The 20,379-nt window shown below is 47.7% G+C and overlaps 1 protein-coding gene across 3 annotated transcripts in view; it reads right to left on the reverse strand.

Annotated features, from left to right (window-relative positions):
- The window catches only part of ACSS1 (acyl-CoA synthetase short chain family member 1), a 70,213-nt gene extending 62,638 nt beyond the window's left edge, over positions 1-7,575 (reverse strand). The window contains exons 1-2 of one of the 3 annotated variants that reach the window (XM_090052449.1): positions 7,321-7,457; positions 5,746-6,210 (exon numbers count right to left, since the gene is read on the reverse strand). Coding sequence is in view for 1 of the 3 variants with exons in the window: in XM_090052441.1 (XP_089908567.1) it covers positions 7,321-7,573 (253 nt within the window). In the remaining 2 variants the exon portion in view is untranslated. Of the gene's footprint in view, positions 1-5,745; positions 7,300-7,320 lie in introns of those variants that run through there. The other 2 variants (XM_090052441.1, XM_090052457.1) reach the window with 2 other exon arrangements.
- Between the last annotated feature and the right edge of the window lie 12,804 nt (positions 7,576-20,379).

Raw genomic sequence — 20,379 nt, forward strand, 5'->3', positions numbered from 1 at the left:
TGCATACTGGAACAAGTTTAGTATTCTGCTCTCTATCCAAAGAACAATGTGTCTCTCCTCTTCTGAGGTAAAATGCCCCATTGCAGTTTGCAGCAACTGGAGCCAGAAGGGTAGCCTGCACTTTTGGGTTCTGATTCAACATGCCCTGAGGCCAACAGAAAGGTTCCCGCTGTCTACAGTGGGCACTGGGTGAAGGTCACACCAAAAGTCCCTTAGGGCACCGTTTCTCAAACTGTGGGTTGAGGCCAAAAAGTGGGTGACAAGAATATATAAAAGGGTTGTGAACAAGCTTTAAAAATGAATCAACAAACTTTAAAAATGGTTTCTCCTTTGAAGGAGAAAAATGTGGGAAACCATGGCTTTTCCCTTGTAGGCTGGCAGAGTTTTACCCTGCAAGGGGCTGGTTGAGGCCCCTCATGGAACCCACACACCCACCCCTGCCCCACACAGTAGGGGGCTGTGGCCTGGGGGAAGTATGTCAGGAGTGAGGGGAACTGGGTCTGGATTAGCCACTGATTTTTACAAACGGGTCCTGACCCAAAAAAGGTTGAGAACCACTGCCTTAGGGCATGATGTCTATAGCACTCCTATAAACACCACTGAGAAGCATGCCCTGCCCACACTCCAAATGTGGAATTGAAGCAAGGAAGCTGCCCAGGGAAGCACTCCCTTCTGCTCTTCTCCAGCTCTCTGTCTCCAGAAAGAGGTGGTGACTGGTACCTGTCTGTGACTTTGCTGCCTCATTTCCAGATGTGACGTGCAATGCAGGGAGGGATGGAAAGGGTGTGCTTTCTGATGGTGTTCTTAGCCTGACCCTGAAGACACACCTCTCTTACTGTAGATGTTCTATTTCTTTTTCCACAACCAGTGGAGTTTTGCCAGGTCTACTGGGAAACCATTCAAGGATATTCATAGCAACTCCCTGAAAAATCCTTTTCATTTTTAGTCACAAAGGGGAGACAAAAAGAGAAAATACCAAGCACAACTAGGAAATAAAATCTCCCACTCACTTCAGTTTGCTCCCTATCTGGGCAATGTGACAAGAATATCCTGCCCCCAAAAAATGGACAGGGGAAAACCTTAGCCTTCCAAAATAAGAAGGCAGAAAAGAATGGGCCTGGAAACTTGTTTTTTAACCACTGAACACCAGTTGACTATTCTTTTTACATTACTACCACAGTAAAAATCATGTTTGCTTTTTTGAAAGGTAAAAGACAAACTGTTCAGAAAAACTATTGCAGCATCCTGTAATTGTATGCATGGCTTTCTAATATTTCTGGTTTCTAACAATTTGTTCATGTTTTATATACCAAAGGAAAATTAAGTGGCTTCTCTTGCAAGGCCTGCGGGCTGTATGGATGGTCACCTAGAGCCAGCCAGCAAAAAACAGTGAACACTGAGCCATGTTTGAAATCACAGCCCTCTCCAGAGCTCAGGTACCTGAATTGGAGCTGCAAGGGGCACCTCTGTCCAAGGGTTGACCAGAACCCTTTGCTACAGGTAGGTGCCTTCATCTGTTCTTACAAAGTACTTAGAAGAGCTCCCTTTTCAAACAGGAGTACTAAAGAAGATGTAGGACATGGGCTCAATGCCCAGCTCAGACTGAGGGGACTCAAACTCGTATCTCCCACCTCCCAAGTGAGTGCCTTGGCCACCAGCCAGCAGGGTACTGAATAGTCTGGGGAGAGGACAATCCCCACCCCTCTCTCCTGTTAAAAATGGGCCACTGGGTAGAAAGGAAATCAAGATTCATTGGGCCAGGAAGAGACAGTCCAAGGGGGAGCCTGCCTATGTAGTTTAGTGGTTAGGCCAGGGGTGGGAAAAATATGGCCTGTAAGCTGGATCTGGCCTGCCAATTGATTTTATCCAGCCTGCAAATAGGTGGTGCAGGTGGTGGCACCATGCAGCAGAACCTGGGCAAGCCGTACTTGGGCCATAGCCTCTGCTGGTGGGCAGTGCTGCCAGAGGCTCTAGTGCTGGTCTCTGTTGACACAGCGGACAACCCTGGGCAGAAGCAGCCCTGCCCACCTGTCCACCCTGCAGCACATGGCAGCCTGGGAGACACTAGGTGGAAGCAGCCCCACCCACCTCCCCAACACCATGCAGTGCCAGCAGAGGCTGGGAAAACCAGAAGGTAGCATCTCATTTGAAACAGAAAACAGTCTGAAGCTGCCTACATCTTCATTTTCTTGAAAAATTAAAATATAGTTATATTGTCTGTGTGTCTTGGAACCTCTGTGCAGGTGTTCAAAAGCACTTAGCACCCCTGAAGTGTGGCAACCTCTGCAAAACAAACAGCAACCAGCCAATGGAGATCACACTATGCAGGAATGGTCTGAAGAATCAATTTCTAGAAAGCGTACTGTAACAGGGAACCCTAGCCCTGTTACTAAGAGGCAGAGCTGCCCCCTTAAGACCCAAGTCTACAGGAACAACAAGCACCAGGAGGGTAGGGGTTAATAGCCCAACCACCCAAGCCAGTCAGTTGACAGGAAGGAAATAGGCCTTTGGGCACATATAAAACCCAGGGCTGAGGCTGGCAAGAGGAGGTCTTTGGCAAGCAGCCAGAGGAAGAGAGCTCTTGCATAGCAGAACTACCCAAGAGTGCTGTGGCTGTTGGCCAGTGCTGCTGTAGCTAGTGAGGCTCTAGGTGTCTATAAGGTACCCAGAGCTGGGGTGATACTCAATGTATGAGGAGCTGTTTGGGTTTTTAAGGAACCAGAGTGTGTCTTTTATGACTTGTATTATGTTATAGCCCAGGGGCTCACATTTATGTTATTGTTGTACCTAGTGAGCCAGACTGAAGCTATCTGGAGAGGAGGAGGCCTCACTGGAGTATACTACTGTGCCAAACCCCAGCACCAGGGGGGGCACAGTGACAGGGGGCGATGAGACCCCAGTGCTGGGGGGGGGGGGGCGCAGTGACAGGGGGTGATCAGACCCCAGTGCTGGGGGGGGTGCAGTGACAGGGGGTGATCAGACCCCAGTGCCAGGGGGGTGCAGCAACAGGGGGTGAGCAGACCCAATGCTCTGAGGCGCAGGTCAACAGTTATTTACCATGTGTGAAGTGTGAGCCACCATGTAGGGGAAGTTTGGAGCAGTGGACAGGGACCTCTAGCATTAGTGTAGTAAATGGGCAGCCTCGCACCTGAGTAACACCATAATTATTGTTCGATCAAAGCATGGTAGGCAAGGTAGGTGGGTGGGTAGCCCAGAGACAGAGGGACAGGCCTGGGGATGGACCCCTGTCACAGTTACCAAAGGCAAACGCAGCAGTTATGAAAAGCAGGATTATCTAGCATAAACTAGATCAACTAGCTGCCAGGGGTACCCCAACCAAACAAGGTTGAAAACTCCTGAACTAAACCATGAAACCCAATGCACTCCTATCTCAGTTTAGCAGCAATCTCAAAAGGGCTCCAGCATCCTTTCAGAGAACTTTTTAAATGGGAAGATAAAATATATAAATCAGCTATGGTTTTGTTTATGGAAGTATTGGATGTGAGCCTGCATTATGTGAGAAAGTATGTGAGGCAGCGGTAAGACACTACATCACAATGCCTATACAACAGAGGAAGGAGTTGCAGCTGCATACACAACTTGAATTTTGCCTCTTCTTGTTTCTTATGTAATGTTAACAGCTATATCCCTCAACTGAATTTCCTGATCTTCACAGAAAGTTCAATAAAACAAGGAAATTCCAAGCTGTGCAGCAACAAACTCAGGAGGCAAGAGAATGCTCTGCTCAGCAAATACAAGCAGCACTACAGGACATCTGCCTCCTCTTCTGTGCTTACAGCCCCAACAAATGCGTCTTTTATACACTTGTAGAGATGGTGGTGAGGGGCAGGGGTAGAGATGAAATAATAAAACCAGTTCTTATTGCTCCAGTGGTTCAGTACCTAGTTTCAAGCAGCTGCCAAAAAATAACAAACTAAATGAAAAACCTAAGATGATAATATTTTTAAACTAAAATGGAAATACATTTTAATCTGTAAGCCTCAAAGCAATCTATAACCCTATTTTACACAGGAGACTGTTGAAGCAAAGATTTATACAAGGTTGCAGAACAAATAAGTTGTCAGATTTAGGATCTGAAACAAATGTTTTTGCTCACAATCTAAGGTCTGTTCCACTATTCCTCCAATCTCCAGCAAAAGTCACTCAGAGTTAACACATCTTCAGTTTTTCTATCACTCAAAAATATCTAATGATAGGCCCTTTTCTATTTGAAGGTTTCTAAGTACTTTGCACATATGAATAGCCCTGTTGTACAAATGAACTGACTGAGACCCAGAAAAATTACGCAATTTGCCCAAACTCATATGCAAATATTATAGTGGGATTGGTTTAATTTCCTGTGCACTCTTCAGCCAGGCTTGACATTCAAGCATGTGCTACACAGCCAGTGTGCACTCTAAAGACTAGCCAAAAAACAAATGACAGAGCTCCAGCAGTGTCAGAAAGAGGGCTGCCTACTTAACTCCCTTCGTCGTTTCCTGCAGCAACTGCGTTACTGTGTGAGTCCTTCCAACACATACTGGCAACTCCACTCCTGCTTGGTTCTGATTACAGTCCCAGGGGATGGAACATGCCAAGCAGAAAAGCCATTATCAACTAGGGAAATTATGGTAAGATTAAAAAAAAAGCGGACTCGAGGGGGGAAAAAAAAATCTAACTTCTGGCATATCCCCGCCCCACCTCTTGTCTGCTGAGAGCAGAGCAAGTGTTTGTTCACGTGGCACAAGCAGGGCTTTATGGAGTTATGACTCCTTTTCTGCCAATCCACTCACCACAAAAAGCCTGTCCCCTAAGTTGCTTGTGATGGGGGAAATTAAAAACACAGAAGGAATGCAGGCAAGTGGAATGAGTCTTAAGTATAAAAAACAATATTTAGAAGAGGGTGGGGGGGCTCAGAACAGGGTATGTGCGTCAGAAGAAGCTAAAGACTGGAGAGTAGAGGAGCTAAGTCTATGGTACAATAGGGGACTCAAGGGCAATAAGCTAAGGGGACCTGAAAGAGAAGATACAGGACTTAGGGGCAGGGGTGAATCTAAAGGAGGTTCAGTAGTGCAGACACACACACCTTTTTGGACTGTACTGGGAGCAGTGGTGGGGATTTTTTAAGTCCAAAATCAAGTTAAAATCCCATCCCTTGCTCTCGGCACCCCCTTCCTTCCCCTCTGTCCTCAGCAGCACAGGCACCCTGCTGCTGCCACTGTCCCTAACTGACTCAGGGGAATCCAAAGCCACTCATACTTGCTCCTGTCAGGGACAGCAGCAGCAACACAAGGCTTCTCCTCTGCCTGGTTCCCGGAGTTTTCCCTGCCAGGACAGGAGCTAGTGCAGCTGCCATCCTCTGCTGAGCCTGGCTGGAGTGGCCCTCAAGCCCTCCCCACTGTGACATGAATTGGGAGAGTTGTGGTTTGAGAGGGCTGTTGGGGAAGGGGCTCCAGAGCCCCTGCAGCCAGGCTCAGCAGGGAAAAGTAATGGTGGAAGAATGCCCCAAGGACTGGGCAGAAAGGAGATCCTGTCCTCTGCTGAGCCAGGAACAGGAGCTGCTTAGGAACCACCCCCCCACCACCACTCCCCATCATCCTGGGACAGTAGCAGTAGCAGATGGAGGAAAAGGCAAAAGGAAGGAGAGGGAGGGGACATGCTGCTGTGGATGAAGGGGAAGGGAGAGGGTAGGAGGGTAATGAGAACTGGAGGAGGGGAAGCGGGAATGTGGAATGAGTGTCTTACCTGATTTGCAGACTTAATAAAAAGTCCCCACTGCTGTTCCCACAGTCTGTCTGCCTGGGGTGAGGGAGCTGGGATACATCCATCCATGTAGCGCCTGTCACTGCTCCCACAACCCCCTGTCAGAACAATCCTGGATCTGCTCTTGCTTCGGGACATGTGTTTAGGGGGAAGAGAAGGCAAAGGGCCTTGCAAGTCAGCAGAAGAAGAAAACAGATGAGCTTGACAAGGGGCTGACTCGGAGCAGACCAGACAGGATTCTGTTTAGAAGGTGAAAGGACAGATCGTCTCTTCCTGGCTGGCTTTACTTGGCCTTGACTTTGTGGCTCTCAGTCTTCTTGGGCAACAGCACCGCCTGGATGCTGGGCAGGATGCCACCCTATGTGATCAGCACTTTGGCTAGCAGCTTCTTGAGCGCCTTCTTGCGGCGGGTGGCCAGTGCTGGGTGGTGTGGAGGATGACACGCACCTTACAATCATGAAATCATAGAAAAAGAGGGCTGGAAAGGACCTCGGGATATCATCTAGTCCAACCCCCTGCTCAAATAGGACCAGCCCCAACTATATCATCTTGGCCAGGGCTTTGTCTGCTTGGGTCTTAAAAACCTCCAAGAGACTATGGAGACTTTCCAACCTCTCTGGGGAACCTGTTCCAGTGCTTTACTACCCTTCTAGTGAGACTGTTTCTCCTAATATCTAAGCTCAACTTCCCCTGCTGGTGCTTGTTATCCTGCGCCACATTACCACCAGCTCCAGGATCTCAGTTGTGAGATACTCCAGCATGGCGACCAGGCAGATAGGCATGCCAGCCCCAACCTGCTCAGCATAGTCCCCCTCATGTGGCAAGTGGGGCAGGCAGCCTACTGGGCACTGCAGCCCAGTCCATGCCAAATGTGGCTTGGCCTTGGCCTGCACTCCCCCACCCCACCTGCAGCAGCCTGATAAAGTGTGAGAAGTTGGCACCACTCAGCAGTGGCAACGCGCAGGGGGTGCACGGGGATGCACGTGCACCCTGACAGGCTGCACTCACCACTCAGGCAATGGTTGCCACTCAGGTTGCTGGGGGAACACATGCTCCCCCGGACTAGGGTGGCACCAATCACCCATGCACCACTGAAGGGAGCGGGACGAGGGACACAGCTGAGCGGCTAGGTACAGTTGTTTTGCCTAGTTTTAGGGATTGAGAGTTTGGCCACTAAAGCGGCACGTGGCGCGACCCCGGCACTTCAGCACGTGGCCACCATCTGTGAGGGTCACTGTGTGGCACCGGGCGGGACTGCTCCGTGCAGGTGACCGCCTCGCAGCGCCCGTTCCACGGGAGACCTTCCGCGCCCGCCGGTCTCCTCAGAGGGGTGGGCGCTCAACCCCCGAGCTCCCCCTCAACTCACGCCCTGTGCGAGGCCCTGACCCAGCCTGGCTGCAGCTTGTCTCCCGCCCGGCAACGTGGTGGCCCATGCCACCTGCTGCCCATGCCACCAGGCGCTGCCCTGGCCGAGGTGTGCTGGGCGCTGCCTTCCCGGCCCCTGCCGCCGGCACAGAGGGGCGGGGAAGGGGCCGGGGCAGGCGGGGCGGCACTCACCGGCCACGTTGAGGCGGCCACCCAGGAACCAGCTGGCGGCGCCGGGCCCGGGCGGCGGGCGGCGGGCGGCGCGGTACGGCGTGTCCCAGCGCAGCGCCGCCCGCGCCTGCTGCCCCCAGAAGGCGGCCGGGTCCCGCGCCGCCCGCGCCCGCAGCTCCGCGTAGCTCGCCGCAGGCAGGGCGGCGCTCAGCCCCCGGCACAGCGCGCCGAGCCGCCAGCCCCGCGCCACAGCCCCCGCCGCCGCCGCTGCCATGGGCCGAGCTGCCCCGTCCCCTCCGCGCCCGCGCTGCCGTCACAGCCCGCCCGCGCCGCCCCCGCCCGCCGCCTGCCACACCCGCCTGCCCCCTGCTCCGCCCCGGGCGCTCTCCTCCGCTCCTCCTCGGCCTGGCTCGCGCCTCCAGTCCGCCTCTGCCCACCGCACCCGCGAAGCCTCCCCGCCGTGCCCCGGCTTTCATGCCTTGCGGGGGCTCCCTGTGCCCAAAACCTTGCGAGAACTTTTTCCCAACAACTCCGCCTAATAAAAGATATCACGTCTACCCAAAGAAGCTTCACTGCCACCACCCCCCAGGCATCCCTGTGCAGCTTCCCTGCCCTCCTCTGCCAGGCGCTTTCCTACCTCACCCCAGCACCCTTGAAGCCTTCCCACCATGCCCTGGAGAATGGGCAGCAGAGGCTCCCTGTGCCGGAAGAAGGAGGCTTGTGCCCAGAAGCTTGCAAGAACTTTTTCCCAACAGCTCAATCTAATAAAACATAACACACCCATCCAAAGAAGCTTGTCTGCCACTATCCCACAGGCATCCCTGTACAGCCCCCCTGCGCCAGTGGTACGCAGGCTCTGGGAGTGGACAGGGTGTGGGTTGGGGGGGTGAGAGCACTGAGTCCCCCACACGAGGCAAGAGCCCCCCCTGTAAGATTTGAAAATTATAGCCTGGGGGGTCTCCAATCAGACTACTCTTTCACTTTGGTGGACTTGTTCATCAATGAACTGATTTAATTTTTTTAGCAGACCCGGCAAGAGTCAAAGTGTAATTTGAACTCTGGGCATGAGGCCATCTCATCTGGTCCTCAGGGCAACCTACGGGCCTGGAAGTGTGGCAGAGGGAAGAAGGGTAGGGCAGGGGAAGGAGGCTACATTTCCCACCCCATGGGGAGCCCCCAGACCAAATTACACAGGTCTGGATACTAGATCAGGCATATGCAGGGCCAGGCCGGTGTGTAGCTGTCAGACTGGGCTGCTGGTCACACCCACAGGCCAATGCCACACGCCAAATCTGCACAGGATCCAGCCTGTACACCAACCTTTCAGTGTTCAGCCAGGCTGCGGGGCCAGAGGATTGCACACCACTGCATTGCCATTTCTCTCCCATCACCCCAATCTCTCAACCCTTCATCATCCTCCCAACTTACTCCAGTCTCCCCCAGGCTGCTGCTGTGCTTGCTTACTGACAGGCTTGCAAGCCAACGCCAGCCCTTTCACCCTGCTCAGGGCAATGCTTACTATCTGGGTGTAAATTGTTCAGGATGATTTCTATACCTTGACTTGTTCTTCCCCTACTATCCAAGGGTGTATCCAAAAGCCAGGGTGCATTTGTTCAGCAGTAATCTGTAATACTCCAAACCTGCGGAGCTCCTGGGTGCTTATAAACAGCATGAGAAGGAATCAGACCCAAAAATGTTATTCCATAGGGAGATGAGACACTGTGCTGACAATTTAGCATACACTGTATTTACATTACACAACCACTCCAATGACATTGTGCCATAGGCAGGAGTTTACATGCAAATCCAGAACATGTGCTCTCCTTTTTCTTACCTATCTAGCTATTTATAATGTGCCTGTCACTATAGTATGACATAAAACAGGCAAACACATGCAAGGAAGGAAAGTACGGTACTCCACTCAGTGTATCTCAGGGGAGGAGAGCAATAATCCAGGCAATTATTGTTATATGATTTCTATTTTATTGTTATTCTTTGACCTTATTAAGAGCAAATTGGTTAATGTAAAATGGACTACTATAGATTTACAATATATCTTTGTTCATTAAAAGTCAGCCCCCTCTCTCCTCAGATACATTCCTGTTTCTGATGTCACAATCCCACCACTCAACCACTGCTTACAGGGGCAATTTACCTGTGTTGTCATAATCTCAGCATTTAGCAGTGACTGACAGACTTCAGAAGTGGAGAGGGAGAGGGAAAGGAAAACAGCTTTGATCATGGCCATGTACTTCTCCCCTCATGAGAGCTGGGCGTGGGGGAGGAGAGTCTGCTAGGATCCTAGATAATACGCAGAGCAGAAAACTGGTTCTAACTATGCTTGAAAGGATAATACTTTTATCTGGGCTGACAAGACTTCCCCCACCCCATTATGTCCTTTAAAAAAATTGGTCAGGAAAAATGTTTTGTTTTAAGCAAGAGACATGACTTCTTAGGATGATATCTTTTATTGACCCAACTGTACAGTAGGGATAGAGTTAGACAAGCTTTCGAATAAAATACATTCTTCTTCAGGTCTGAACAGAACACACCAAACACAGCATAGAAAAAAAACAGTTGAGAGAAATGTCTGACGTGGCAGTTTTAGCAGTAATTGTCTGTATCAGTAAATTAAGCTCCAAAGCACTGGAGTGATTTACAAAGTGAAATTCCACTGGCTCACTGGACTTTGTGGATAAAAGGAGCTCGATTAACGACTCAGAGTCACAAGCCTTTATCTTTTCCTTTTCCTTTTCCAGATTCAAATCAAGACTCTCTCTGGTGCCAGTAGCCGGAAGTATCATTTAAGTTTTTCTATTACTATATTTACTCAGATATCAGATGAACGAGGAAAATGTCCTCGTCTGACATTCATATACAAGGAAACCTTATTAAATACATTGTTTATCATTAAACTTCTGCCAAAGGCAGCATGTGCTCAATAATGGAAAACAACTATGAAATAAATTAAATATACCCAACACTAAACATGACTATAAGACACATGGCCTATATGGGGTAAATATACTGATTGTCAGTGGCCCTTAAAAAAACCACAAGAGTTTACCTAGCAGGAAATAGGCACTGGGGTAGTGTCCATCAAGGTCTGAATTAGTTTGACTCAGGGCCGGCAGGGGGGCAGTCCTGCAAAACAAATTAAACTGGTTCATTGGAAGGAACAATCCAATCAGAGACACCCTCCCCCACCCCAGTTATGATTATGATTTTAAAATCTTACAAGGGGCTTTCATGTCTTATGAGGGGACTCAGCCCCCCACCCAAACTCCCCCATAAGTCACACCCTAGTGTCCACTGTGCTGAGTCCCCCTCAACACTGACTCTTTTTCAAGTCACAGTGAGCCACTAGATGAGGGGTGGGCAAAATATGGCCTGCAGGCCACATCTGGCCTTCCAATTGATTGTATCCAGCCTGCGGCTGCCCCACAGCACTCCATGAGGCCAAGCCTTGCCTGCTCCCTCCCAGGGCAGCCTGCATTGCACTCCCACATGTGCCCATGCCCAGCCCCAGCCAACATGCACAGCTTTCAGCAGGGCTGCTGCCACTGCTGTTGCAGCCACCCAGGTGGTCCTTGGCTTCTCCCACCCCACATTCAGAGGCTCCTTCTCCTCTTCCTGCCCCTGTTGTGCCACTCTGGGCAGCAGGTGGCATGGGCCACAACCTACCCAGACAGGCGGGAGAGAAGCTGCAGCTGGGTGGTTCGTGCCCCAGCAAACATGGCTCCAGCTCCCAGTCACCTTCCACCAACTCAGCCACCCACAGGTAGCTGCCCATTGTGCCAGGCAGCCAAGTGGGTAGAAGGTGGCTGGGAGCTGAAGCCCCATCTACTGGGGCAAGAGCTGCCTAGGTGCAGTTTCTCCCCTGCCTGGAGCACCACAGCAGGAGCAGGAGGAGAAGGAGCTGCTGGAGGTGGGGGGAGCTGAACAGTACCCAGGCAGCTGCAGCCACAACCGCAGCAGCCCCACTGGAAAGCTGTGCGCTTTGGCTGGGGCTTTGACAGGTGCAGGCAGGAGTGTGGTGCAGGCTGCCCCAGGCAGGATCAGGCAAGGCTCAACCCCATGCAGAGCAGTGCAGGGGCATCTGTAAGCCAGATTAGGGGGGGCAGGGAGGGAGGGGGGCAAGGACTGCACCTGCAGCTGCATCATACCACACCAGCCGAGTGAGCTCTGCTGCATGCACCCACTGCACTCCCCTGCCTTCTTTCCACCCCAGCCATCTATACACCTACACCTACACCCTCCCAGACACAATATAGAGGACTAAGACTTTATTCAGTAGCCTCTATATACGCTGCTCAAAAAACCCCATTAATATATGTTATATTAGATGTTTGATTTTTAGTATATGATTTGGGTTTTTTATCTATAATTTGTTAAAATGATATCTTCTAAAAGATTTTATGTGTGTAGTCCTCAACACCTCACCAAAATTTGTTAAGTGACCCACATCCAAACCCCAAACCTCTGGGCTTGGATCTGCAAGTAGGATGCCCGCCAAAGGCTTTGGAAGCATTTGAAGCCCCAGATGGGGGTGGAGGATGTTTGCCTGTAGTAGGGCCAGTTATGGTTCTGGATTCTCAGATTTAGAATTAGTTTTGGCTAATTTGGCCTGGAATACATTTTTTTTTTAATTTGTACTATAAAAAGTGCTGTTTATGGAGTACCTGTACTAAAACTTGCAGCAGTTTCCAAAAAAGGTAAAACATATCAGTTCTGGATAAACAAAGTCAACAGGTACTCGAAGTAATTTGCCTATATGTTTATTTCAATTTTAATTCTCATTTCCATGTGCTTAGGGAGAACAGGGCCTGATAGGAATGGGGAAGGGGCTGCAGGGGAAAGAAGTTAGAGGAAAAGAGGGCCAGGGGCCACCTAACTTACCCAGATTTATTTTCCCTGCTGTATCAATGGGGAGGGGGAAAATTCAAGGCAAACCTCTAAAATTAGATTCTATATCTGGAAAATATCTGAAAAATTATAACAAATTTATAAATTTTCCAGATACAGAATCTAATTATTGGGGGTCATCTTATAATCTGGGTCATCTTACATTTAAGTAAATAGGATATATGAACATCCACAAACAGATACATTTTAGCTTGCAGTTTGATGGGTGTTTTCATAGAGCACAGCAGTGTAAATAAGGCATCAAGCCCTTGAATTCCTGATATGATACAAATTCTTCACATAGCTTCATCTGCACAACAGACTGACATCTAGGAACAAATAGACTTTTGTTTCCTTGCAAACAAAAAAAATCTGTTTCGGCACAACTAACATAATTCTCTACTACTTACTTCCCTAGTACTGCAATATTAATATTTCTTTTCAATTACTTTCTGAGTTTTCCCCTCTAACAGCAAAACAGTGGGAGCACCACAAAAGGAATAAATATTGTGCCTTATCTGTGTGAGTGTTTAGATAGTTAATAGAGTGCCACCTACTGGCACATCAGTATATGTATGGAGCATTGTTCCTAAATTAAGTCCATAGATTTCATAAACATTAGGGCTGGAAGGGACCTCGGGAGATCATCGAGTCCAGCCCCCTGCCCAAAGGGCAGGAAGTCAGCTGGGGTCATAGGATCCCAGCAAGATAAGCATCCAATTTACTCTTGAAGGTGTTCAATGTAGGTGCTTGAACCACCTCCAATGGCAGACTGTTCCAGACCTTGGGGGCTCGGACAGTAAAGAAATTCTTCCCTATGTCCAGCCTGAAACGGTCTTGCAGGAGTTTGTGACCGTTCGACCTCATCATCCCTCGGGGCGCTCTGGTGAACAGATGTTCCCCCAGATCCTGGTGGTCACCCCTGATAAACTTATAGGTGGCCATCAGTCCAATTAGAGCTGGTCAAATATTTTCCACCAGAACTCTTTTTCCACAAAAAAACTGAATCATCCCATAAACAAATTTTGTGCAAATTTCTGCTTTCAATAGATTTTTTAAATATTATACCTGAAAATTGGAATATTTACATTTTCAGGCAAAATATTTTGAGATATACTGCCAGTAAACCTTGACAGCCTCTGGATATACAATAACTTTATTTATTTTTCTTTTATTTAGCTCTGGTTTTCCACATCTTTCCATATGAACTGTGTTTTGTTTCCATTTATCAAGTGTTGAGGTCTTTTAGTCTGGGCAAGTTTTTTCAATTGCTGCTTTACCAACATGTCCACAGGTAAAACTATCTTTTTGCTGATTCGGGCTTTTTATATTATTACAAGATCACAAATGGTCATGGAGGCATAAGTTTTAAGGTCAGAAGGAACTATGATGATAACCTAATGTGACCTTCTGCTTAACACAGGCCAGAGAATTTTACCAAGAAGTTTTTGCCTGTGGCCTACAATTTCCGGTTGCACAATGGCGCATTTTCCATGTGATTAGTTTACGATTATAAGGCCAAACATTTTATAACGTTCTTCACTCACTTAACATAGTTAACTAATGTATATCTTTTAGAAAAACATCCTGTTGATTGGAATATCCTCTGTATATTTTTTTAAGTTATTTACCCTCATTGCAAAAAAAATACTCTTCATTTCTATTCTGAACTTGTCTAGCTTCACTCTCCAGCTACCATATCTTATGTTTTTTCTGAAAAATCAAAAAGCCTTCCACTACAATAAATCTTTTTATAAAGAAATTTATTAATCATGATCAAGTCATCCCTTCACTTCCTCTTTACTAAACCAGAATGACTGAGCTTCATTAGTGTTTTCATTATAAGGCATTTTTGAGACTTTGAATCATTCCTCATCTTCTTTCTGAAGAATTCAGTTTTTTACCTCCTTTTTAAAGTCCAAGTTTCCCCAGCCCTAAAGCCCCATTGAGCTACTGTGATTTAGGCACACCAGTTTCTGTAGCCAGCAGCCCACAATGGAGTGATGTAGCAGCCACACACCTCTGACTTCCCTGTCCAAGAGACCAAGTATCCACACCCAGCTGGGTAGACTAGAGGCAGCCTTAGGCTAAAGTCCAAACCAGGATTCAGCACCTCAAAGCTCTGGAGTCACAGCCTTAACTCAGTCGTTCTCAATCTTTTTAGACTCAAGGCACCCCTCCATAATTCTGTGAATTGAGAAGCATCGTATTGCATCGTATTTAAAAAAATTATTTCTTTATTACAGGGTTTACCTCCTTGCAGATGGTGCAGGCAGGATAGGGATAGAGGAGGAACCAGGCAAGGAGAGGCTGAATCTAAGCCTGAACCTGCCTTTATTATCTGCTTATCTCCTCACACCATACAGGTACTGGATTAATTGTGCAGTAGTTACTGCACAGTAGTGGTCATTTAGATGCTGACTGGGAGCAAATATGAGTAAATTCCCCAGCCTGTGATCACTTTCCAGAGCTGGAAGCTCTGTGCCGTGCCATGCAGAGCTGCTCCAGGGGCAGGCAGGGATAGGAACACAAGCAAAGCAGTACTAAGTGAGCCCTGTGCCCCCTTTCCCAGCAGGAGGCTCTCAGGCAGCTGTCCCCCACCCAGGACAGCTCCCAGAAAACCGGCCAGCAGAGGAGCCATGGCCAGCAGGAGGCTTACTGGCAGCTATGTGTTCTGATGAACACAGGGTCAGGAGAGCTCTGCTCACTGTAGGGGCAGCTGTTTTCTGGCCCCGTGCACATCAGGTCCCCTCCTGATGTTCACAAGGTCAGGAGACATCTGCTGCTGCAGTTGGCAGAGCTCTCCTGTTCCCATGTGCTTTGGGACAGGTCACATGTCCCTTGCCAGCCCTTGGGATAGCAGCCAGGGAAGCCTAGAGCTCTGTATCGGGCTGCTCCCATTAGGAGGAAATCTGTTCCCAACAGGTTACACATGTAGCTGTGCTCCTGGGGAAGGCTTACAGTGCAGTATTTTACTGTACAGTAAGCCTAATGCAAATTATTAGCACATATAGACATGCCCGCTGTGAAAGTGACTTCATCTCATCATTTTCTACCCCTCTTCACATATTTGTCATCTTCAGAATTGCCTAGCACTGGTTTTATATTTTCTTCCTGATCTGTGACAAGCCTTTCAAATAACATTGGGCCAAGAACAGCTTCCTCCCTGCAGAACCTGAAGAAGAAGGGCCCCCACTGGACAATGATTTCCCACTTGCCAATTCTTTTTCAGATTATCCAATTTTTAATCAGTGCAGCCTACAAGTTATGCAGTGATAACTTTCATCAGAGTTCAAGGCCACACTGAGTCAAATTCCTCACAGAAGGCTAAGTATATTAAGGTTAATCCTCAGCAAACTAAGGTTTGTGCTCCTATATCAACATCTTTTCATAAGATGATAATGATGTCACAGTTGACAGGCTAGTTGCACCTGTCCCCTTTCTGGGCTCTCGACATACACTGCTGTGGGTGATCAGGCATCTTAGATTTCATAGATTTCATAGACATTAGGGCTGGAAGGGACCTCGGGAGATCATCGAGTCCAGCCCCCCGCCCAAAGGGCAGGAAGTCAGCTGGGGTCATAGGATCCCAGCAAGATAAGCATCCAATTTACTCTTGAAGGTGTTCAACGTAGGTGCTTGAACCACCTCCGCTGGCAGACTGTTCCAGACCTTGGGGGCTCGGACAGTAAAGAAATTCTTCCTTATGTCCAGCCTGAAACGGTCTCACAGTAGTTTATGACCGTTCGACCTCGTCATCCCTTGGGGCTCTCTGGTGAACAAACGTTCCCCCCAGATACTGGTGGTCACCCCGATAAACTCATAGGTGGCCATCAGATCATCCGAGCCTGCATTCTTCCAGGCTAAAGAGCCCCATGGCTCTCAGTCTGTCATTGTAAAGTCTGTTTTCCTGACCTCTGATCATGCATGTGGCTCTTCTCTGGACTCTCTTGCTCTTATTTCTTCTAAAATGGTATCCCACAATTTTCCCACTCCTAGACTGAGCACTGGACTGAATTACCCTGCCTGCTTAATCATTCATATTTAACAAGTTTGACTGAGTTTAGCAGGCATGATCTTCCCTATCTTCCCCTCTGGAGCCAATGGGCACATCTACACATGCCCCCCATTGCGCAGTTGTTACTGCGCCATCATTTAGTACTTGCTTTAGGAAGTACTAAATGATGGTGCAGAAACAGTTGCTACTGCGCCATCCCAGCAGTGTATGGTTATTTTTAGCAACTATATCACTGTAGTAACATGCTATAGGGAGGCAGCTCATCACTATGGCGATGTAGAACCAGCATCATGGTTTGTGCCTGCCAATGCTACATTGACATAGCATCTCATGACGTGCCCTGTAATTTGGAGGGAAGAGAGTGAATGACTTGACAATTTTCTTCAGACCCAAGGAATATTATTTGTTTCAATACTAGAAACAAAGCACAGGGAGAAAATGTGTTTATACACTGCTGCTTTAAAATTCTCTCACCTCCAGGTTTAGCATTCCTTCATGGTGGCCTTGGCATACCTAGTTTCTTCATACACAGGGCCTTGTCTTTCATATTCTGTGCTCTCCATATAAAAGGGGCAGCGTGGCTGACTCAGGGGAAACCAGTGAGGGACCACAAGGAAGGAGCTTCACAGAGCTGGCAAGAGCTGAGCCAGTGGGGCAGGAGCAGTGCTGCAGAAGAGCCTGAAAGAGCAGGACCTGCAGGCAGCAGTGGGACCCTCAGCAGCGCGGCGTGTGGCTGGCAGGAGAGACTCCCCGCTGGGCTCCAGGATCCCCTGGGAGAGGCTGCAGCCAGCAGGAGTGGCTCCCCAGCTCCAGGAAGGATCTGAGCAGTGACCTGAGAGGTTCCCAGCTCTGCTTCCAGCTCCTCCAGTCAGAGGCCAGGCAGCTGAACATGAGGCCAGGGCTTTGGGAAGGTCAAGACCCCTAGCAGGCTAGAGCGCTGCTACCAGTGTTGGTTGTGTGGCAGTGTTCCTGCCAGCGATGTGGGTTTAAGTCCCAGCTGAAATGACTTGCGGTGAGTGAGATAACAAGAAGCAAGTCTTTTTGCAGGGAAAAAGGGCCATTGTGCTTTCTCCCTCTCCAGGTACATAGGCCCTATAGTTCCTTGTCATTTGACATTTTGTATATTGTGCCTTTTTTTATATTTCACCAACTAGTATTGTTTGCTTTGCTGTTTGTGTTTTATATTTTGTTAACCCTGTCTTTTGTCAATGATTGTAAGTGTCTAACCTTTGTCAAATCCTGCCCCCTTGGGGCACTGTAGTGTCCACTATACCCTCTGATTTATGCCTGTTATGTTCCCAGTATTGTTCCCTCATTAAAAGGTATGTGGTTAAGTCCCCATTGGTGGTTTGGCTCGGCTGTATAGGGGGAGGAGAGTCCCTATACCTCCCACAGCGCTTGTGCACCTGCTTTGATCCCTTCAATTAGAGAGGGGTACCTCTTGGAGGTTACACCCAAGAAAGTCCATTACTGACTCCAGAAGGCATGTTTGCAATAAACATATACTAGCTAGGGCCAGAAACACAAATAAATGTTGATGGAGTAACCCAAACTAATTACTAGTTCTTTGCTTCCCTGTGTCAATCACAAACAATTTTGGCTGTGCTCCCTGCACAGCCATTTGTTCCCTGTTTGTCTTACTGTTTTGGAAAATAACAATACCTAAGAAATAAATATGACATGTGAAAAGAAAATGTAGTGTATATGGTAATAAAAATGATGCTTTTATATTTGTTTTGACCTGGTTTGTTATGTTTTGAAACAGTCTCCCTGTATGCAGACACTGGCAGCCGTTTTGTTCTCAAAGCTGGGGCAGCCTGTGAGAGGACACATATACATCCTCATTCCAGAGTTTCTTACAGAAATTTATATTCTGTTCTTTCCTGTCATTGTCCTGATATAATTAAACATGGAAGTAATTTTAAACTGCACATATTTCTCTGCGTCTGGAGACATACCAGAAATTCTTTTTTAAGATAATTTAGATGTCTTTATCTGCATGTTTACCTAAAAGGAAAATGATACCAGGAAGTTTAGGGGCCACATACCCCAACTTTCCAGATCTTATCCAGACTGTACAGCTGCACTATGCAGTGATCCTAGCTACCTTCCTTCCCAGATAGTGGAACTGTTTTAGCCAGTCACTTCCAGACCTTATTAAAGCCCATTTAATAGCATGCACTTGTCCAAGCTTGCTCACAACTTACCAGGCCATTTACATTTGTCTAATTCTTTTAACCAGTGAAATGCTTGTTTAAATACAAGAATAAACTTGGCACACATACACACACACATTTGCACATGTGCACATTACAAACAGGATGCACCCAAGAATGTATTTGTAAGACTGCTAACCCCACAGCTTGGAGACATTGTGAAAATATCTTCGTAAGCAAAACATTTATCATGCTTTTCCATCTGTCTTCTGAATTCTCTTCACATCCCCAGTCCTCTGAAGCTGTGTCAGCACTACCACCTTTCCCACCCTTTGACAGAGTGGGGAGATTTTAAAAGCTCTCTTCTGCCAGCTGCCTGATGGAGCGGAGATTCCAGACCCTCCCCAAGCCTCAGTGTTCCGGTTAATTAACGAGTGTCACCTGCAACACATAGGCGCGCACACACACACATACCTGCCCAGACAATTAGCTATACCCCTAGCCTATACCCCCATTCCACAGTCAGCAGAAACCCCTTCTTTGACCAAAAACCCTTCTTCATCCAGGTGGAGCCACTTTGCTCTGTCAAAGCTGCCCTTGTAACTGTGGTTTTCCAAACACATCCCCATTGAAAATAAGGAAGCTTCCCCTGGTGTAAAGACTCACAAACAAGAGACAGTAAATCTAACAAATGAACACTCTAAGGAAATAACCTGAATTACTGATAGGAAGATTTTTCTCTCTTCTTTCTAGAGTACTTCTTGTTTCTACGTTTATTTATCTAAAATAAGCACCATATCTTTGCTGTGCAGTTGTGATAACTCCCTGCAACCCCTCCCTTAGTACCATTTTTGTTTAAGTTTGTTGAGTTTTTAAAAATATTTTCATATGTCTTACTTTTCATATGTCTTACTTTTCATTATGATGAGCATCATCCACAAGATTTGGCAGCCTGGTTTTGAGTTTCCTGTTAAACAGTAGGCCTGTGCAAAGTGGCAAGTATTTGATTCTGATTCAACTGATTTGGAGGGACAGCAATTTGATTCAGTGACTTGAGTCACTGTCCTGATTCGATTCAGTCAAATCAGATTCAAAGATTCAGTGCCAATTCTGTGATTTGGCCATAAACTATAACGGGGAAATCACTAAAATACCTACAACTTCATCAATTTTTTGCATATTTAGATGAAAACAGCAGGAAAGATAGCCCCTTCTGAGGGCATGAAGCCTGCCAAGTTTCAAGGAGATAGGTGCAGGGGTTTCTCTGAAAGCACCCCTCAAACTGTTGAAAGCAAAACTTGTATCACTTGTGTGTGTTAAGGCGTGTAGGTTGTAGCCGTGTTGGTCTAAGGACTAGGCAGATGAGGTTCTTTGGGTCAATCTGATATCTTTTATTAGCGCAACTGAATAGATGAAGAAATGTATTTTAGCAAGCTTTCGAGTTTAAAAACCCTTTGTCAGGCTAAGGAAGCATCTGCAGTTGGTGTGCACTCTTCCTGGATAGAATGAATAGTAAAGAAGCCAGAGGCTGATCTGCATGCAAGAAAGCCAGTTAGTGAAAATGTATATTGAGGCATCAGGGGGCGAGAGACAGGCTGGGAGTAGGGGAGAGGGCAGAAAAAGGGATGTAGCACATAAATAGTGGAGAGGTGCCTGGGGAGTTAGATGTCAGGCAGGTTATAGTGTGTCGTAAATCCAATGTCTATATTGAGTCCATGAGTTTTTGTATCGAGGAGGCTGATGAAGTGAAGTTCACAGGCTCATCTGTGAAAAGTGTTTTGTAAATTCAAACAAGCACCAAACCTTGCTAACCTCATCACCAGAAGCAAACTTCCTACAGCCCAAAACACACCAATGGATCCAGCCCGTGCCATGACAAGAAATGCAAAACCTGCCAACATATCTCCGGTACCCCCACAGTTACTACACTCCACAACAGAACTATCACCATTCCTGGATCTTACAGCTGCACTTCCATAAACATTATACTTCTCATCCAGT

The sequence above is a fragment of the Crocodylus siamensis genome, chromosome 1 (genome assembly GCF_052110815.1).
Source record: "Crocodylus siamensis isolate JL-2025a chromosome 1, ASM5211081v1, whole genome shotgun sequence".
NCBI classification, from domain to species: Eukaryota; Metazoa; Chordata; order Crocodylia; family Crocodylidae; genus Crocodylus; species Crocodylus siamensis.